Below are 14119 nucleotides of genomic sequence, written 5' to 3'. Positions count from 1 at the left end.
TCAGTTTACAAAGCATTTTAATTAGAGCGCACAAAACATAAAACAAAGACAGTGCAGTTCATGTGGTCACAAGCAATGGCCATCTTACATGCATATATATGCACATATTATTTACGCAAGATAACCTCCATTTCAGATTGGTCACAGCAGGCTAACAAATTCCCCTTACTGGGATTTAATTTCTGGCTTCTGACCTTTGGATATAAAAACCCCACAAAACCCCTCAAGTGAGTCATCTCCTCTGGCCAGTTTTACATTCGTGCTGGCATCCTTCAATAGCGTGTCATGGTGATGGTGAAGACAGGACGGCTCAGAGTCATGATCAGCAGAAATAATTAAGCGTACAGGATCAATGCTGGACTGAAAAATTCACCAATATGTTCTAACTGCAGAAATAGCCTCAGACGTACCCCCCGTGTTGTGCTCATCACCAGTCAGCAAATGTCCCCGTGTGCAGCGAGCGCTCATTCAGAAACAGGAATGGGAACTGGGAGCTCTGGCTGTCTGCAAGGGAGAGCACCTTTTCTCTGTTTTAAGGCCATGTTAATTATGTAAATGACATTTAAATCCTCTTGACTCGGTGAAAAATAAAAAGTCACACATTCCAGATACGCAGCCAACGACCAGAACAGCACGCTTAAACACTCCCCCCTCCCCCCCAGTCCCCCAAATAAAAATCTCGAAGGATTTAATACAGACGTGGGTGACCTGATTGCAGGGGGGGGCTGGTGGTCCCTGCTGGTCTGAATCGCGTGTCCCTCCCCCCCCAGGCAGAACACTGTGCCCGTGCTGAGCAGATATTGCAAAATCAAGGTCAGGAATTTAAAGAGAATAGTTGTTAAAAATGGATTGTCTTTGGGAGGAAGCAGAGTTCATTTTAAAGCTAGAGAGGAGGGTGTTCAGCCAGGCTAAATGTCTCCTCACCCCCCCCCCTTCTTTCTGAGCCTGTGTGGTTTAGCAGTAACCGTATTTGATGTTCCTTCAGTGAGGTTTTTGGGAACAAACCAGCAGCTGGAGAGACCTTGCTCTGGGTGCTCCCGGGCAGCTGTAAGTGACCACACGAGCACCGGGAGCGGAACCCCCACGTGCTGGCCAGGCCGGGGGGTGCACGGTGCGGAGCCTGCCGGCACGGTCAATCTGGCACAGTCGATCCTGGTGCAAAGGGCTGATGCTAATTCTGCACCGGTTCTTCAGGACTTGTTAGTTTTCCAAACAGCGAACGATAAAGCTCCGTCCTGGTGAAAAGAGGAAGGAAGGGGGGAAAAGTTACTTTTCAAGGTCAAAATGGAAGCAAGAGGCTGCCAGCAAAACCATTCACTCCTTATAATGAAAGGCCCTGTATAATTAAAAATGCATTCAACAATCTTTATTAATAAATACAGGCAAAGGGGAGAACTTGCATAAGACCAATCACACGCAGTACAGAAGTATGTAAATATTTCAGTGTGGCTGGATACCGTATCTCTAGAGAATGATGTTTTCTATAAGTTTGCCCTTTACAGACAGGCTCTTCAAGTAAGAAAACAAGATTGAATATTTTAATAGGATGTACGAGACCACAGAGCCATAAGGAGGATTCAATCAGACAGTCTACGTGGGACTATAATTTAGTTTTCATACATTTTCTTGGACTTGACGGTACTTGACAAACAATGAAAATGACCCAGCAACAAGATTCCAATTAATATCACATATGCAGCAATTCTGATAACAGAGGCAAGTTGCCCCTTAAAAAAAAAAAAGTGTTATTGATCTTTAATTTTAGAACCAAAGTAACCTGCAAAGAGAGATGGGGGAAAGGAGAGAGCAGTTTTATAAATCATGCATTTCTGGAAATCAAGAAAAAAGCATCGGGAGAGCCTTATTTTCTACATACATACATGCTTTCTAAAGCAACAGCCTGTTGTAAGAGGGCAGCACACACAGAGCGAAGTGCTGGTTACACGAAGGACGGGATTTTTTCCTTCACAGCATGCTAACAACGACCAGGGTTATTAGAGCAATAACCGAACGAGCCAATTGCTGTGGGCCAGCGTCTCGATGGTTCGTCAGGGCCAGCGCCTGGGAAAGCAGCTGCTGCAGAAGCCAGGCCAGGAAAACTGTCAGGACAGGCAGAGAAAAGAGACTTCTCCACCGCTCAAGAATGAGTAAAACACAGCTTCAAAGGATGAAATTCAGCCCTGACAGAGATGACACTGTGATTTTGGCTGCCTCCTCAATTAAGACCACAACAGGGCCCACTCTCGCCAGGGACTGCTTTGATGCCTTGCTCCTTCACAGATCAATAAAAGATGGCAACTGGCTTGAAAACTGTCTGCTTCTTGCAGACACTTCCACTGGAGAAAGTTACCTGTCAGCCTTGTGAAAGAAGGAACTTCCAAGTTTTGAATGGTGATGGCAGAAAACCGCCAGCCATTAATCCCAGAAAGACAAGGAACAAAGTACCCGTTCCAGCAGAGTAGGAGAATGGATGGACGTGCATGGACCACTGAGACAAGAAACCATTCTAATTCACAGGGCCACATCTCTTTTAAATTAATTTTCATTTAGAAGCTAATTAACCAATCAGCAGCTCTATCCTCAGAAAATGAGTCTTTGGTGAGGGATGCGTCTCCTTACCTAACAAAATGGTTGGCGCCGTGTTTTCTGCACAAAGCTCAGCCGGGACTATGAAGCCACAACTGGAGTATCTGTGTTAAATCAGGAGCGTGCACACAGGTTTTGGCAAGTTTCACATAAATGCAAAATCAAAACACTTCTAGAAAACGGAACTGATACATAAAAAGCTTGTATTGGGTCTGGCTGAGATGGAGTTAATACTCCCCACAGCAGCCCTCATAGCACGGTGCCCTGCATCAGTAGCTAGAAAGGTGTTGATAGCACACCAGTGTTTTGGCTACTGCTGAGCAGTGCTGGCACAGCATCAAGGCTGTCTCCCCAACATTTTTGCCCTCCCCTCAATGGCAGGCTGGGGCAGGGCAAGATCTTGGGAGGGGACACAATCAGGACAGCTGACCTAAACTAACCAAACAGATATCCCATACCATATGACGTCAGCTCAGATATAAAAGCTAAGTAAAGGGAGACAGAGGGGGGGGCATTTTGTCTTCCGGAGCAACCACTACGCGTACTGAAGCCCTGCTTCCCGAGAAGTGGCTAGACATCGCCTGCTGATGGGAAGTAGAGAATAACATCATCTGTTTTTTTTTCTTTGCTTTCGCACGCGCGACCTTTGCTATCACTGTATTAAACTGTCCTTATCTTGACCCACGAGCCTTCTGTTATATTTTCTTCCCCCCCAGCTGAGGAGGGGGAGTGATAGAGCGGCTTTGGTGGGCACCTGGCATCCAACCAGGGTCAACCCACCACAAAGCTGAAAACTTTGACATGTGAAAGAAAAAAAAAGGAGGAGGGAGAGGAATGCCTCACCCAAGCCTACAACATTTCCCATCTTTCTTGACTGTTAAATGATAAACGTAACTCGTTTTTGCTGTTTCAACTGAGAAATCAGCTGGCAAGCGGCACTACTGCCAACAAGGACATTGCGACTTTAAGGCTCCGGCAAGTGATCGGAAGGAAAATGCAGAGCGATGCTATTTAGTCCTCCCACAGTCACGGCCCTCCAGCCTCGCTTTGCCGGCTCGGCTCAGACCCCGTCATTACACTGAGCAAACATTTCCACTTGTGCTGCAATCTCGATGAAATTCCTGGGCAGCGCGCGGCGGTTCCTGTCCGCAGCAGGGTTCACATGTCGGGAGCACAGGGGGAAAAGCTGAAACCGGTGTTTTGATAGAAGATCATTTCACACTCAGGTGGGCAAAGCTGACAAACACTTGTGGGTTGCTCCTGTCAGCGGAGGCCGAGTGGCTTGGGTGCTTTCAATGAAACATCACCGATTTCATTCTTTCTCCCCTCTCTCTGGTATATGCCTCGTTTTAAAAAGGGTGACTTAATTGCATTGAGGAAAACAATCTAAGGAAGGTGCCGTAGTGGGAGCCACACGAGGCCTCGGGAAGCTGACAGCGGCAGACTCCAGGCTGTTCATTCCTGTGCCAGAGGAAAGCATCTCTGCAAAGAAGAACCCCCCCAGCAGCCAGCGGGGTCTCGCGGCTCCTCTTCTCGGGATTGTTTCCATTTTCCCTTCTACCATAGGGATGCTGCTGTTGCCTCGGCTCAGGGCTCGAAGCCTCTAGTGTGTGCCACTCCTGCAGTTTTGTTTGTTTTAATGCACGTGCTGGGCACAGGCAGCACAGCCACTAACCCAGACAAGTTTGATTCTCAGCTATTAAGTAACACCCCGCTCTCGCACGTGGACTCGCTCCCATCCCTTTGTGCTTTGCTAAGGAAGATCACGGTCTCCACACGATTGCAGCGCTCTGTGTGCTCTCCCACAGATTTTGCACAGCCGACCTCCACGCTGTTTCAGCTCTCGGTCCTCATCCATCTCGTGGCTCTGCAGACAAGGCCGTTGCTTGCGAGGATCCACCGCTCCCGCTGCGGATGGCTCCCCAGTGTGGGGATATTCTTTGTCCTGGCTATAAACCCCACACTCTCCTCTGGCCGCTGAGTCGCTCCGGCAACACAAAAGGCTGGGCTGAAGAAATCCCGTTTCGGAGCCTGTGGAAGTGCTGCCAGGGGCACGAATCCATTCCCAGGCAGACCCTGTTCAGCCTGAGCACTGCACACACTGGCAGCAAACTGCGTGCAGGTCCTCTCCTGCTCCTCGCCCACACCCTGGTGCCAGCCAGCATCAGAAACTGCTTTTATTTTGTCCACGAGCCCCACTCACAGGTAACGGCCTTCAAACCTGCCAAAACCGCTGGCTGCTTGCCAAATGCAAAATTCAAAGGGGACTTCTTCCCAAACGTCACCTCCGCCGCACAGAGGGGCTCCCGCCTGCAGTTTCTCTACATATGCCCTTCTCCTCTTATACATGCGTTCATGTTTTTTACAGTCCTCAGTAACGTAGGGAAGTTCAAATACAACGTGCACGTTCTGGGGAACCCCACAGAAACTAGCCAAAGACAGCAAGAGTTTCTGTGTTTTCACTGGGAAAAGCCAAAAGTAATGTTTCTTTGCAGCCTGCCTTGGCCTTTCCCACTGGTGGAGAACCAGTCTCCACAGGCTTTTGTCTTCATTTTTGTTTTTTGATAGTCTTCTGATAGGTACAAGAGTTCAGGGATCAATGCTGAATTTGCTCCAATCCTACAGATTTTAAATAAACAGTCATTTTTCAAACAAGCAGGGCCCAGGGAGACTTCAAGCAAGAATTTGTCTTTGCCAGCAGAGAACTGTTGCCAGCACTGACAGACTCCAACGTTCGCACCCCAGGTTTTCGTGGGTGCAAAGAGGGGTTGCACCCGCAGCCGCAGGCAGGCAGGACCTGCAGCGCCGAGCCCAGCACCCCCATGGCCCTCATCCTGCCGGGCACGATGCTGGCAACCTCTGGTGAAGTAAAACTTCAAGTGGAGCTGTTTGGATAATAACGCAGCACGGGTAGACACCCTGGCAGAGAGTGACAGGAGAAGGAGGGAAATCGGGTAACCCCACCACCCCCGAAACAGAACAAATACTTCACCCTGCAAAAAAAAAAACAATCGTAACCCAACCTCATTTTTTCCTCTCCTCATCATCTAGGCTACCTTTATTCTACAGCATCTCCCCTCAGCAGGATTTAACCATGCAGAGAGTAAAACTCATCAATCCTCCAGGTTTAACCTTGTCTCTGTTTCAATTCACCAGGGTAAGTGTGGATTTTAATACTTTCAGCCCCCTTAAGGCTACGCATAATGAACTTGGATTTTGGTTAAAAAATATAAAATTTCTCTCCTCCACCCACATATATTAAACATCAGACTTGAGCCACTGAGTTGAAACAACCCACCCCACTGCGAGTCCGCTACCTCCAGATGAAGGAAAGGTGACTTTAGCACAAAGAGGTACTGGTCTTAGCAATGTGCTGAGGAATAACCTATGCGAGTAATTAACAGTACTTACACCTCAGGTAGAGAGTGTGGAAGAAGCAGGTCGATACAGGGGTCTTCCTTGAATTAAAATTTAACTTACCCTTTATTGCAACCTACAAAAGCAAGTAATGAGCACTAACATTTTTATTTCTTTTAAACTGTCATTTAGGCTGTAGAGGGGATAATTACCTATTTCCACTGTAGTAAGGTTTTATCACCCTTAGTGAGGCATTTTCTAATTTAATATTTTTACTATATTATCATAAAACCTGTTTCTGGAAAAAATGATCACGAACCACACAGCCATTTGCCATAAAACATGTGTGTGTAAGTACCTTGGCTTAATTATTTATGCATTTCTTCCAAGCTGACTCCGAAGGCAGAGGACGGCACAGGTGCTCGATGCACCGGGAGCGCTGTGCCCGGGCACTCACCCCTTCCCAGCTCCAGGGCCCGCTCCACAGGCACCTGGAAAGTTTGTACAGCCCTCTCCTTCAATGCACCGGCAGTCTGAGACAAAAAGTGTACGCGAGGGAGGCGTTTTATCCCGCTCCCCGTGCCCCCGCGCCGTTAGAAGAATCTTGTTTTCGCTGCAATTTGCAACTTGGTTGTGGCTCCGCTGGTTTCGTGGGAAGAGCAAGGAAGGGATGCCCCTGCGCTGCTCGCCACGCTGCGGACCCCGGGGAGGGCATTCCCCTCGTAACCCCCAAGCCAGCGGCTCGACTGTCTTCCCATTCACGGCTTAACGCCTGCGCAGCCCTTGGCACGGTCACGGCAACGCTCCCGGCTGCGGGGAGCCCCTGTCACGACGCTGCGACGGTGAGCTCTGCAGACAAAGGAGCTGGCTGCGCGCAGAAGAGGTGCCAAGGCCCAGCTCAACCCGAGCCCCGGGTACAGATCCCACTCCACGGCGCTGCAGAAACGCTGACCGCCTCCCCGCCATGCAAACTGGCGATTTCACCCCTACGCCAGTGTTTTGAAAAAGAATTAAAATATAAAGAACAGCTACTTCGGACAGTGAGCTTTGGGTGCTAACTGACCAGCGGACTTCACCACCCTCCAAATCCCAGGTATTGCTACTACAGCCAAAATCCTTGCAACAGAGAGCAAGGAAATGCACAGACAGAGGGCAGGAGTGCCCTGGGTCAATATTAATAGCAATAGCTATTTGATAAATATATGAATTGTCAAAATATAAATCATAAAAACTGTTAGCAGTTCCCCAAAAATCTGCTTTGCCCATCTGCAGTAGCACTATTCCACCAAATATACAAAGGGGAAAACAACTACATACCTGCACATGGGAGAGGGGAACAGCTAAGCCTGCACTATTTTGTGTAATTATAGTCATGTTACTTCTTTTTTTAAATATAGTTCTCTGAACTAGTAGAAGAGCAGTATTAAGAGGGAAATTTGAGTTTCTGGTGGGGGTTTGTCAGAGTGTTATTAATATAGCAATACTGCATGAGTCACTGCTGTGCTGTTTTAGTAAAAATACCCTCCAACAAATTTCTCTACCTTTTCCCATGTACCTTTTACTTCTTCTCTTCTTCCAGGCCAAAAAAAAAAAAAAAAAAAAAAAAAGATAATTTAGACTATGCCACAAGCACTACTGAAATAACTACTGAAATAACTATAGCTACCCCATTCCTACTGACATCCTCCATTGGGAACAATGAATTTTTAATTCACAAAAACCGGCAAAAGATAGAACATGAACACCCATGAAGAAAGGGAGGCTGAAAAACACGCATCTCCTGATGAAAACTGAAGCTGGCTGTGGAACAGATGGCAGATCATTTTCTTGGAAAACTTTCTGTCTGTATCCTAAGAAATCTTTTGTCGAGGGGTGTGAAACTCAGACTACTAGGTGCCCAGCAAGCAGAGCAGGTACCCAGGAAGATAAAACAAGCCGAAGCCCTTTATTTCTCAATTTCTAGTCAAAGGCCTTACCCTAAATCAGCACATGGGGTGTGGGATTTGGCTCTATATTCACACACCTTCCAACTTGCATTCCCCACTCCAGTACTGCCGCAGCGACAAACCCGCGCTACGGTTGATGACGTGGAGCAAAACAAGCCGCGTCAATCGCCAAAGCAGAATTAAAATACCCATGTCTTTTAAAGCGAGGGGCCTGAAACGCAGAGCAGAGCGCTGCTGGGTGTCCAGCGTGCAGTGCTGTGCAGTTTGGTTCGGTGCGGTGTGGTTCGGTTCGGTGCGGTTCAGTTCGGTGCTGTGCGGTGTGGTTCGGTGCGGTGCTGCGCGGTGCTGGCCGGGAAGGCAGGCCCACGAGATGGCAGTCTCTCACTCGCTTCCCCGCCATGGCCCAAAACCGGAGCGTGCAACTCCAGCTATAAATTACACAGCCAGACGGCTCTCATCACCGTGGCCTGGCGCTTGAAGGAGATTCAGAAAGGTCTGCTGCAATTCCCTCTCGCTCAGGCAGGTCAGGATTGGGTCCTTCAAGTCTGTGCAAATGCTTTTAGCCCCACGGCTTTAAATTATGAAAGGTGACATGTGACCTCTGGTTTGTCTCATGAGACCAGGCACAAGATTTATAAATATTTCAGAAAGCTGGTTCTTGCCCTAAACAAAGGGACTCTGCACATTTTGAGGCTGGATCTGGGGATGGGGTGGGGAGCAGGAGGACAGCAGAGACGGAATGGCTGCTGCTCAAGGTACCGTCCCCCAAACTTACCCAGACCAGGGGTTCAGATCTGCCATCTCTTTCACCAATTCTGAACATTTCCCCCTTACACCAGCACACAGCCACCTGCCTATTGACCTGCCTTGTGCTCAGGACAGCATTAAGGGGAGCAGAGATGCAACCTCTCTCATCCTGATTTTGGTCCCAATAGCAGTCACGTTTTCATATGAGCTTTTACAGCACAAAGCATAAAAGATGTGGACAAGTGGCTGGAGAAGTAGCAAAACACAGGGACATGCAGAAACCTCCAGCTTGCTCTGCTGGCATGCTTTCCAGCAGCTTTAATTTCCCCATGAAATTCACAAAATGTTGCCTTCTCAGTCTCTGTTTTTAAATGGGTATTTGAGCAGAGCAGCCACCGTAATGCTGCATGTGAAGTGCCCTGTGCAGACGTGCACACAGGCGCACGGAGGGGACCATTCTTTGTGTACCTTAACATCCCATATTCCTAGGATGATTTCCCTCTTTCACAGCTTGCCTGTTTTATAACAGATTTGATGCAGGAGAAGACAAATTGTCTCACAAAGGAAGGACGACAAATCATCTTGCAGCTCTTAACAGGTTATTTTTTTTCCCTTTAAAAAGGAAATTTCCATAACAGAGGCGTCTGTCTTCTTACTAGGGATGTCAAACATCAAATGTTGGGACACGATGATTTCAGCCCATTGGCACTAACCGGGGTCACGTACACCACTTCACTACTGCCAGCTTCCAAACATACAAAACCTCCTTGCTCAAATACCAGCCCTTTTAACAGTTATGGTTAAAAGCGATACGGGATACTTAACTGCATCTACATGAGCTGACTTTTAAGGCTAAGTCAAAGGTTAGGGGATAAAATCCACCAAAAAACCCGATACACAAAGGGCAGAACGATACCGAAGCCACGGTGCCTCGGGACCAACAATCAAGCCAAGCAAGTTTAGTTTCACAGGACAACACGTGGGTTTTTTTTGGTTCCCAGTACAGGTCAGATCTCCCCCTCCCTGAGCACCAGGCTCCCGAGCGAGCCAGCTCAGGGTGTGCAGCAGGGTGCACATCACCTCCCCAAGAGAGTCCATACATCTCCCCCAAGAGACTGGAGAGGGTCCCTGCCATACCAGGCGGCTCTCTCAGAAGCCAGAAAGCCCAGGTAGGCAGCTTGCCCTCCCACTCCTAGACTCATGCCAGAAACACCAGTTTTCCCTAAAATGTCACAGCACTGCACACTCTGAGAGATTGCCCTCCATGTTAGTGCTACTCCCTTTGTTTCCGAAAACAAAGCTAATACAAAGTAGAACGACCTTTCTTCCAGGCTGTGTCTCTATAAAATTAGAATAATTTTTCTCACACCAACAAACACGGTCACCTGAGGTTTGTGCCGTGCAGCACAGAAGCCGCTGGTTCAGTTGTTCCAGAAAGAAGGGCTTTGCTTCCTTTCAGGGACTTCTGTCGTGGTGAACGTACTGGATTGACAATCACAGAGCCCAAATTCCTCTATTAATCTAGTCTCATGGTGTTTTAATACCTAAAGTACAAAGTGAGCTAAAAGTTAAAGGCTGGTATCTCACCAACCTTTTTTTTTTTTTTTTAAATACTTAACTCTTATGTCATATAAGTAAATTAATCTTTTAATACCAGGATTTCCTACTACGTACCCCCCTCTGCTTGCAGGAAGACACACTGTGACAAAGCAACTACACTAAGTCCAAGAGTGAGAATGCTGATTGGGAAAATACACAACATCCTGGTTGAATCCAAGGGAAATGCTCTAATCCAAACCTCACTGGCAGCTGGATAATCTGTGTCTTAATTCAGATTCCCAGCAGGCACTGGTCTGCTTGTGCAAGAACAAGAGTGGGCTGGATGCTCTTCTACCAAGCATGACCTGAGGCCAACGGGACTGTGGAGTCACGGACTTAATTTCTTGCACTTGGCCGTGGGATTTCAGGCAGTGACTCCTGCCCTGAGCCCAGTTCTGCTGCCTTGCAAGTCTGCGCTTTCAAAGTCAAACACAAAACATACCACCACAGGCATGGGGAGACGATCTATACGGGTATGTATGTATATACAGGCATATATGGTAAAGCACAGTGTGTTGGAACTTGACCATATGCTAAAAAAAAAATACACGTGAGGAAATGCACCACGATGAGCCCTGCAACGCATGGGCAGTACACAGGAGCTGGAAGAAGGGAGCCCCAACACAGACACACAGCCCTAGCTTGAACCCCTGCTTTGCCCGGGGTTCCTACAGACCAGGGACGTGACAATAAAGGAACTTCCACCCCAGGCAAACAGGTTATTTGGCTAAACTAACACCGTCAGCTGGTGGGGTATGATCAGTACCGCCCGAAGGCAGGGACCAGTTCACTAACTGGTGACAATCACAATGTTGAGAGGTCTGAGAAGCGCAGGGGAAATGTCCCCAGCTCCTGGAAAGGCTTCTGTGCCTCACGTTGCAGTGGAACTGCATGGTTTGACACAGTCCCGTTATGGCCATCTTCTTCCCTCTAATCTGGCTCATAATGGATACAAAGTCCTCCTCTGTAATGAAGAACCATTTGCTGATGTAAAAAACAACCCACCTAAAAGCCGATATGGTCTCCCCCACCTTCACCCAGTTATAAATCCCCATTCTGAATTTCAGCTTCCACTTGAGAACACGTCTCTTTTGTCCTGCCTGACTTTACCGCAGAAAAGCCTCCTTTTGCCTCCCATTTCTGCACTGGGTGCCATCTTTAATGATGATGTATGGGTGTCCTTTTCTTCAGCGGTGCTGTGGGGAGGGGGTCAAACATGTGACACCGCCAGCATGTGTATCAACAGCAAATTATAAACCGTGTCAATCCAAGTTAATGCAAAGCTGTAATCCTCTTTAACAAGAGATCAAATCAGTGCCATGAGTTATGTTCATTCTGTAATCTGATAAGAAATAGAGTGAGCCTCTAATAAAAGAGTAATGAGAGCCCTTAATGATGCTGTTAAAAGGTAGCGCCAGTTAAAATATTGCTGTTGTTCCAGCTGATTAGATCACTGTTGCATATTTGCACAATCTTGTTTCACCTGTCAGAATAACCTGAGTCGTCTTGGGAGATAAAGGTGTTTGGACCAAACATCTGTGTCCTTAAAGAACTTGCAGTCTCCTGCAAGTTACTGTCCTCCAGAGGTGAAATAATCGTGTTCATCAAACTTAGCAGTAATTTGATACTATACCTTTTTTTAAAGTGCCTGTGTCTAGTTTCTGTTCCACACACAGGCATACAGTGCAGAGACCTGAAGATCTATATATCAAAGCTGACAGAGAGATATAACAAAACCGAAGTCCACACACAGCTCTTCCCAGGTACACAGACTTTACCTGACCTCGCCACAACTAGGCTGTTTATAGGATCCACTCCTGCAGATACAGCAACTCTGCACGTACTGAAAATACGCTCACTTGTCTATGGACCTGCAGGCCTTCAGTGGGAATCTCTAGCCTCAGTTTGCCCATAAAGAAATACATCTACCTAGCACAGGAGCTTTCTGCGAGTGCGCAGATGTCTGATCTCCTAAAACCAGGAGGCTGTTCAGAGCTAGGCCAGCTGAAGGTGACCGCGCAGAAGATCTGGGTTCAATCACAGCTCTAGCCCAGACCTGCTGCGGCACCTTGGCAAGTCACTGAGGCTCTTGACTCATGGATTTCTGGACCCAAATGCCTTTGGAGATACGGGCTATCATTTCTCCGTGCCTCATTTCTCAAAGTGTAAACCAGAGAAGACTGGCATCTTCCCAGCTCTGTTGCACATGGTGGTACTGACGGATGATTAAGTTCAAGATTACACTATGCTGGATATTGGAGCAATGGGATCGGCAAAGTACCCTAGGTCATGAAGATGGGAAAAGCTTATTTCAAGGGAGGTCTAAGAAGTGGCACCCACATGATGCCACGCTCAAACGCAGGTGAAATCACAACCAGAGAGAGATCAACCCTGTTCTAATCCTGGGTAATTCCTGCCCGAGACAGCTACCCTCTCCTCTGGACAACCATCACAGCGCACTCACGTTCAAGCTTTCGCCTTCAGGTTCCTCGTCTTAGGGCAGGCCCATTTACATAGCAATGACCTTGGACCGATTAGAAAAGCCTTGGCCCAAGAGTACAATAAATGTATTTAAGTCTATAAACACATACCCCAAGATAACCATAAAAATCACTTTCCAGTGTATGTTTTAAAATACTACCAAAGAGGGGTTAAAACAGAGGAGGGCTCGAGGCCACCAGTGTCCCACACATTACAACATAATATATGTGAGCACAAGGTTAAACAGCCATGCCCATGCGTAGGGTGCATGAAAAACTGGCAACTGGAAGATTAATTGCCTGCACGAATGCTATTATTCCAACCAGCAGCAAGAATAAGAAAGAAAGTGGCAGTGATGTTGACAAAGGCAGTTATTATACTTGTACGTTGCTTTGCTCAAATTCAGGCTGTAAAACAATTGTGGAGTGACTGTTCGTCCCCTTCTCTATGCAGCGCTCAGGCTACTTCTCCTCACACGCATTGGCTCTTTGTTTCCCCAGCCAGTGGCAGCGGCAAGTGACAAACCTGACATGCCAGATTCCCAGAAGTCCTGGGCATCCCACAGCCATGACAACACCACACCGGGACCTTCACGTGAGTGCTAGCAGTGCCTTGCACTATTTTAAGGTCTCTCTGCACAGCCAGAGTACTGTAAAATGGCTTAAACATACAGGAGAATCAGGCCCCAAATGCATTCCTAGGCTGCATTAGCTAATTAAATGTACAGAAAACAGCAAGGTATTACAGTGATACACAAACTTGTGCCTTCAAAAGCACTTACAGCAAGCAAAGCAAGACAACAGTCACGGACAACTCCCCTCTGCTTTTGCCCCAGTGACAAACAGCTTGTGCCATTCATCACGGGGAGCGAGGACTTTGCACAGCCAAGGAAGAACCAGAACTACACCACCATACACACCCCTCGGACTCTATGCCATCCCCCCAGGCTTCTGCCCATCCATATCTGCACATACATATTTATTTACTGGCATTTTCCAGGTATCTACCTGCCGCTGTAGGCACTGGTAGAACTTAAGGGGAATGTTCTGCCAGCTCTGTTTCTACAATCCTTTTTTATATACAGCTCACTGACACTTTAAAATTTCTCACACTACAACACAGAGCGCCCCGTTGTTCAGATGTGTATTTATTTGGGGGTCGTGCCTTCTAAGTGCCTGACCAGAAAAAAAAAAATGGCTCTGAGCATGATCACATCACTGTGAAGTGTATACTTGCATTTTCAGTCTAGTAATTCAGACTTGCAAACAATAAAATTACCTTCTTCTGTCACAAAGGAGAGCTGTTATCATTATTGCTTCCCTCTCATGCGTACAGGCCTGGCCCTTTCTTTTTAATTCACCTGCAGTTTAAAGCAGATGCTGAATTCTTCTTGCCTTCTCTGG

At 47.4% G+C, this 14119-nt stretch overlaps 1 protein-coding gene across 1 annotated transcript in view; it reads right to left on the bottom strand.

The window, feature by feature from the left end:
- The window catches only part of AATF (apoptosis antagonizing transcription factor), a 57384-nt gene continuing 43265 nt past the window's right edge, over positions 1-14119 (bottom strand). The window contains exon 12 of the mRNA XM_075032989.1: positions 1-1235. Within this exon, the coding sequence (XP_074889090.1) occupies positions 1172-1235 (64 nt within the window). The 3' untranslated portion in view covers positions 1-1171. The remainder of the gene's footprint in view (positions 1236-14119) is intronic.

This window comes from Buteo buteo, chromosome 7 (assembly GCF_964188355.1).
Source record: "Buteo buteo chromosome 7, bButBut1.hap1.1, whole genome shotgun sequence".
NCBI classification, from domain to species: Eukaryota; Metazoa; Chordata; class Aves; order Accipitriformes; family Accipitridae; genus Buteo; species Buteo buteo.
The sequence above is the reverse complement of the archived record's forward strand: the minus strand, read 5'-3'. Positions and strand labels throughout refer to the sequence as shown.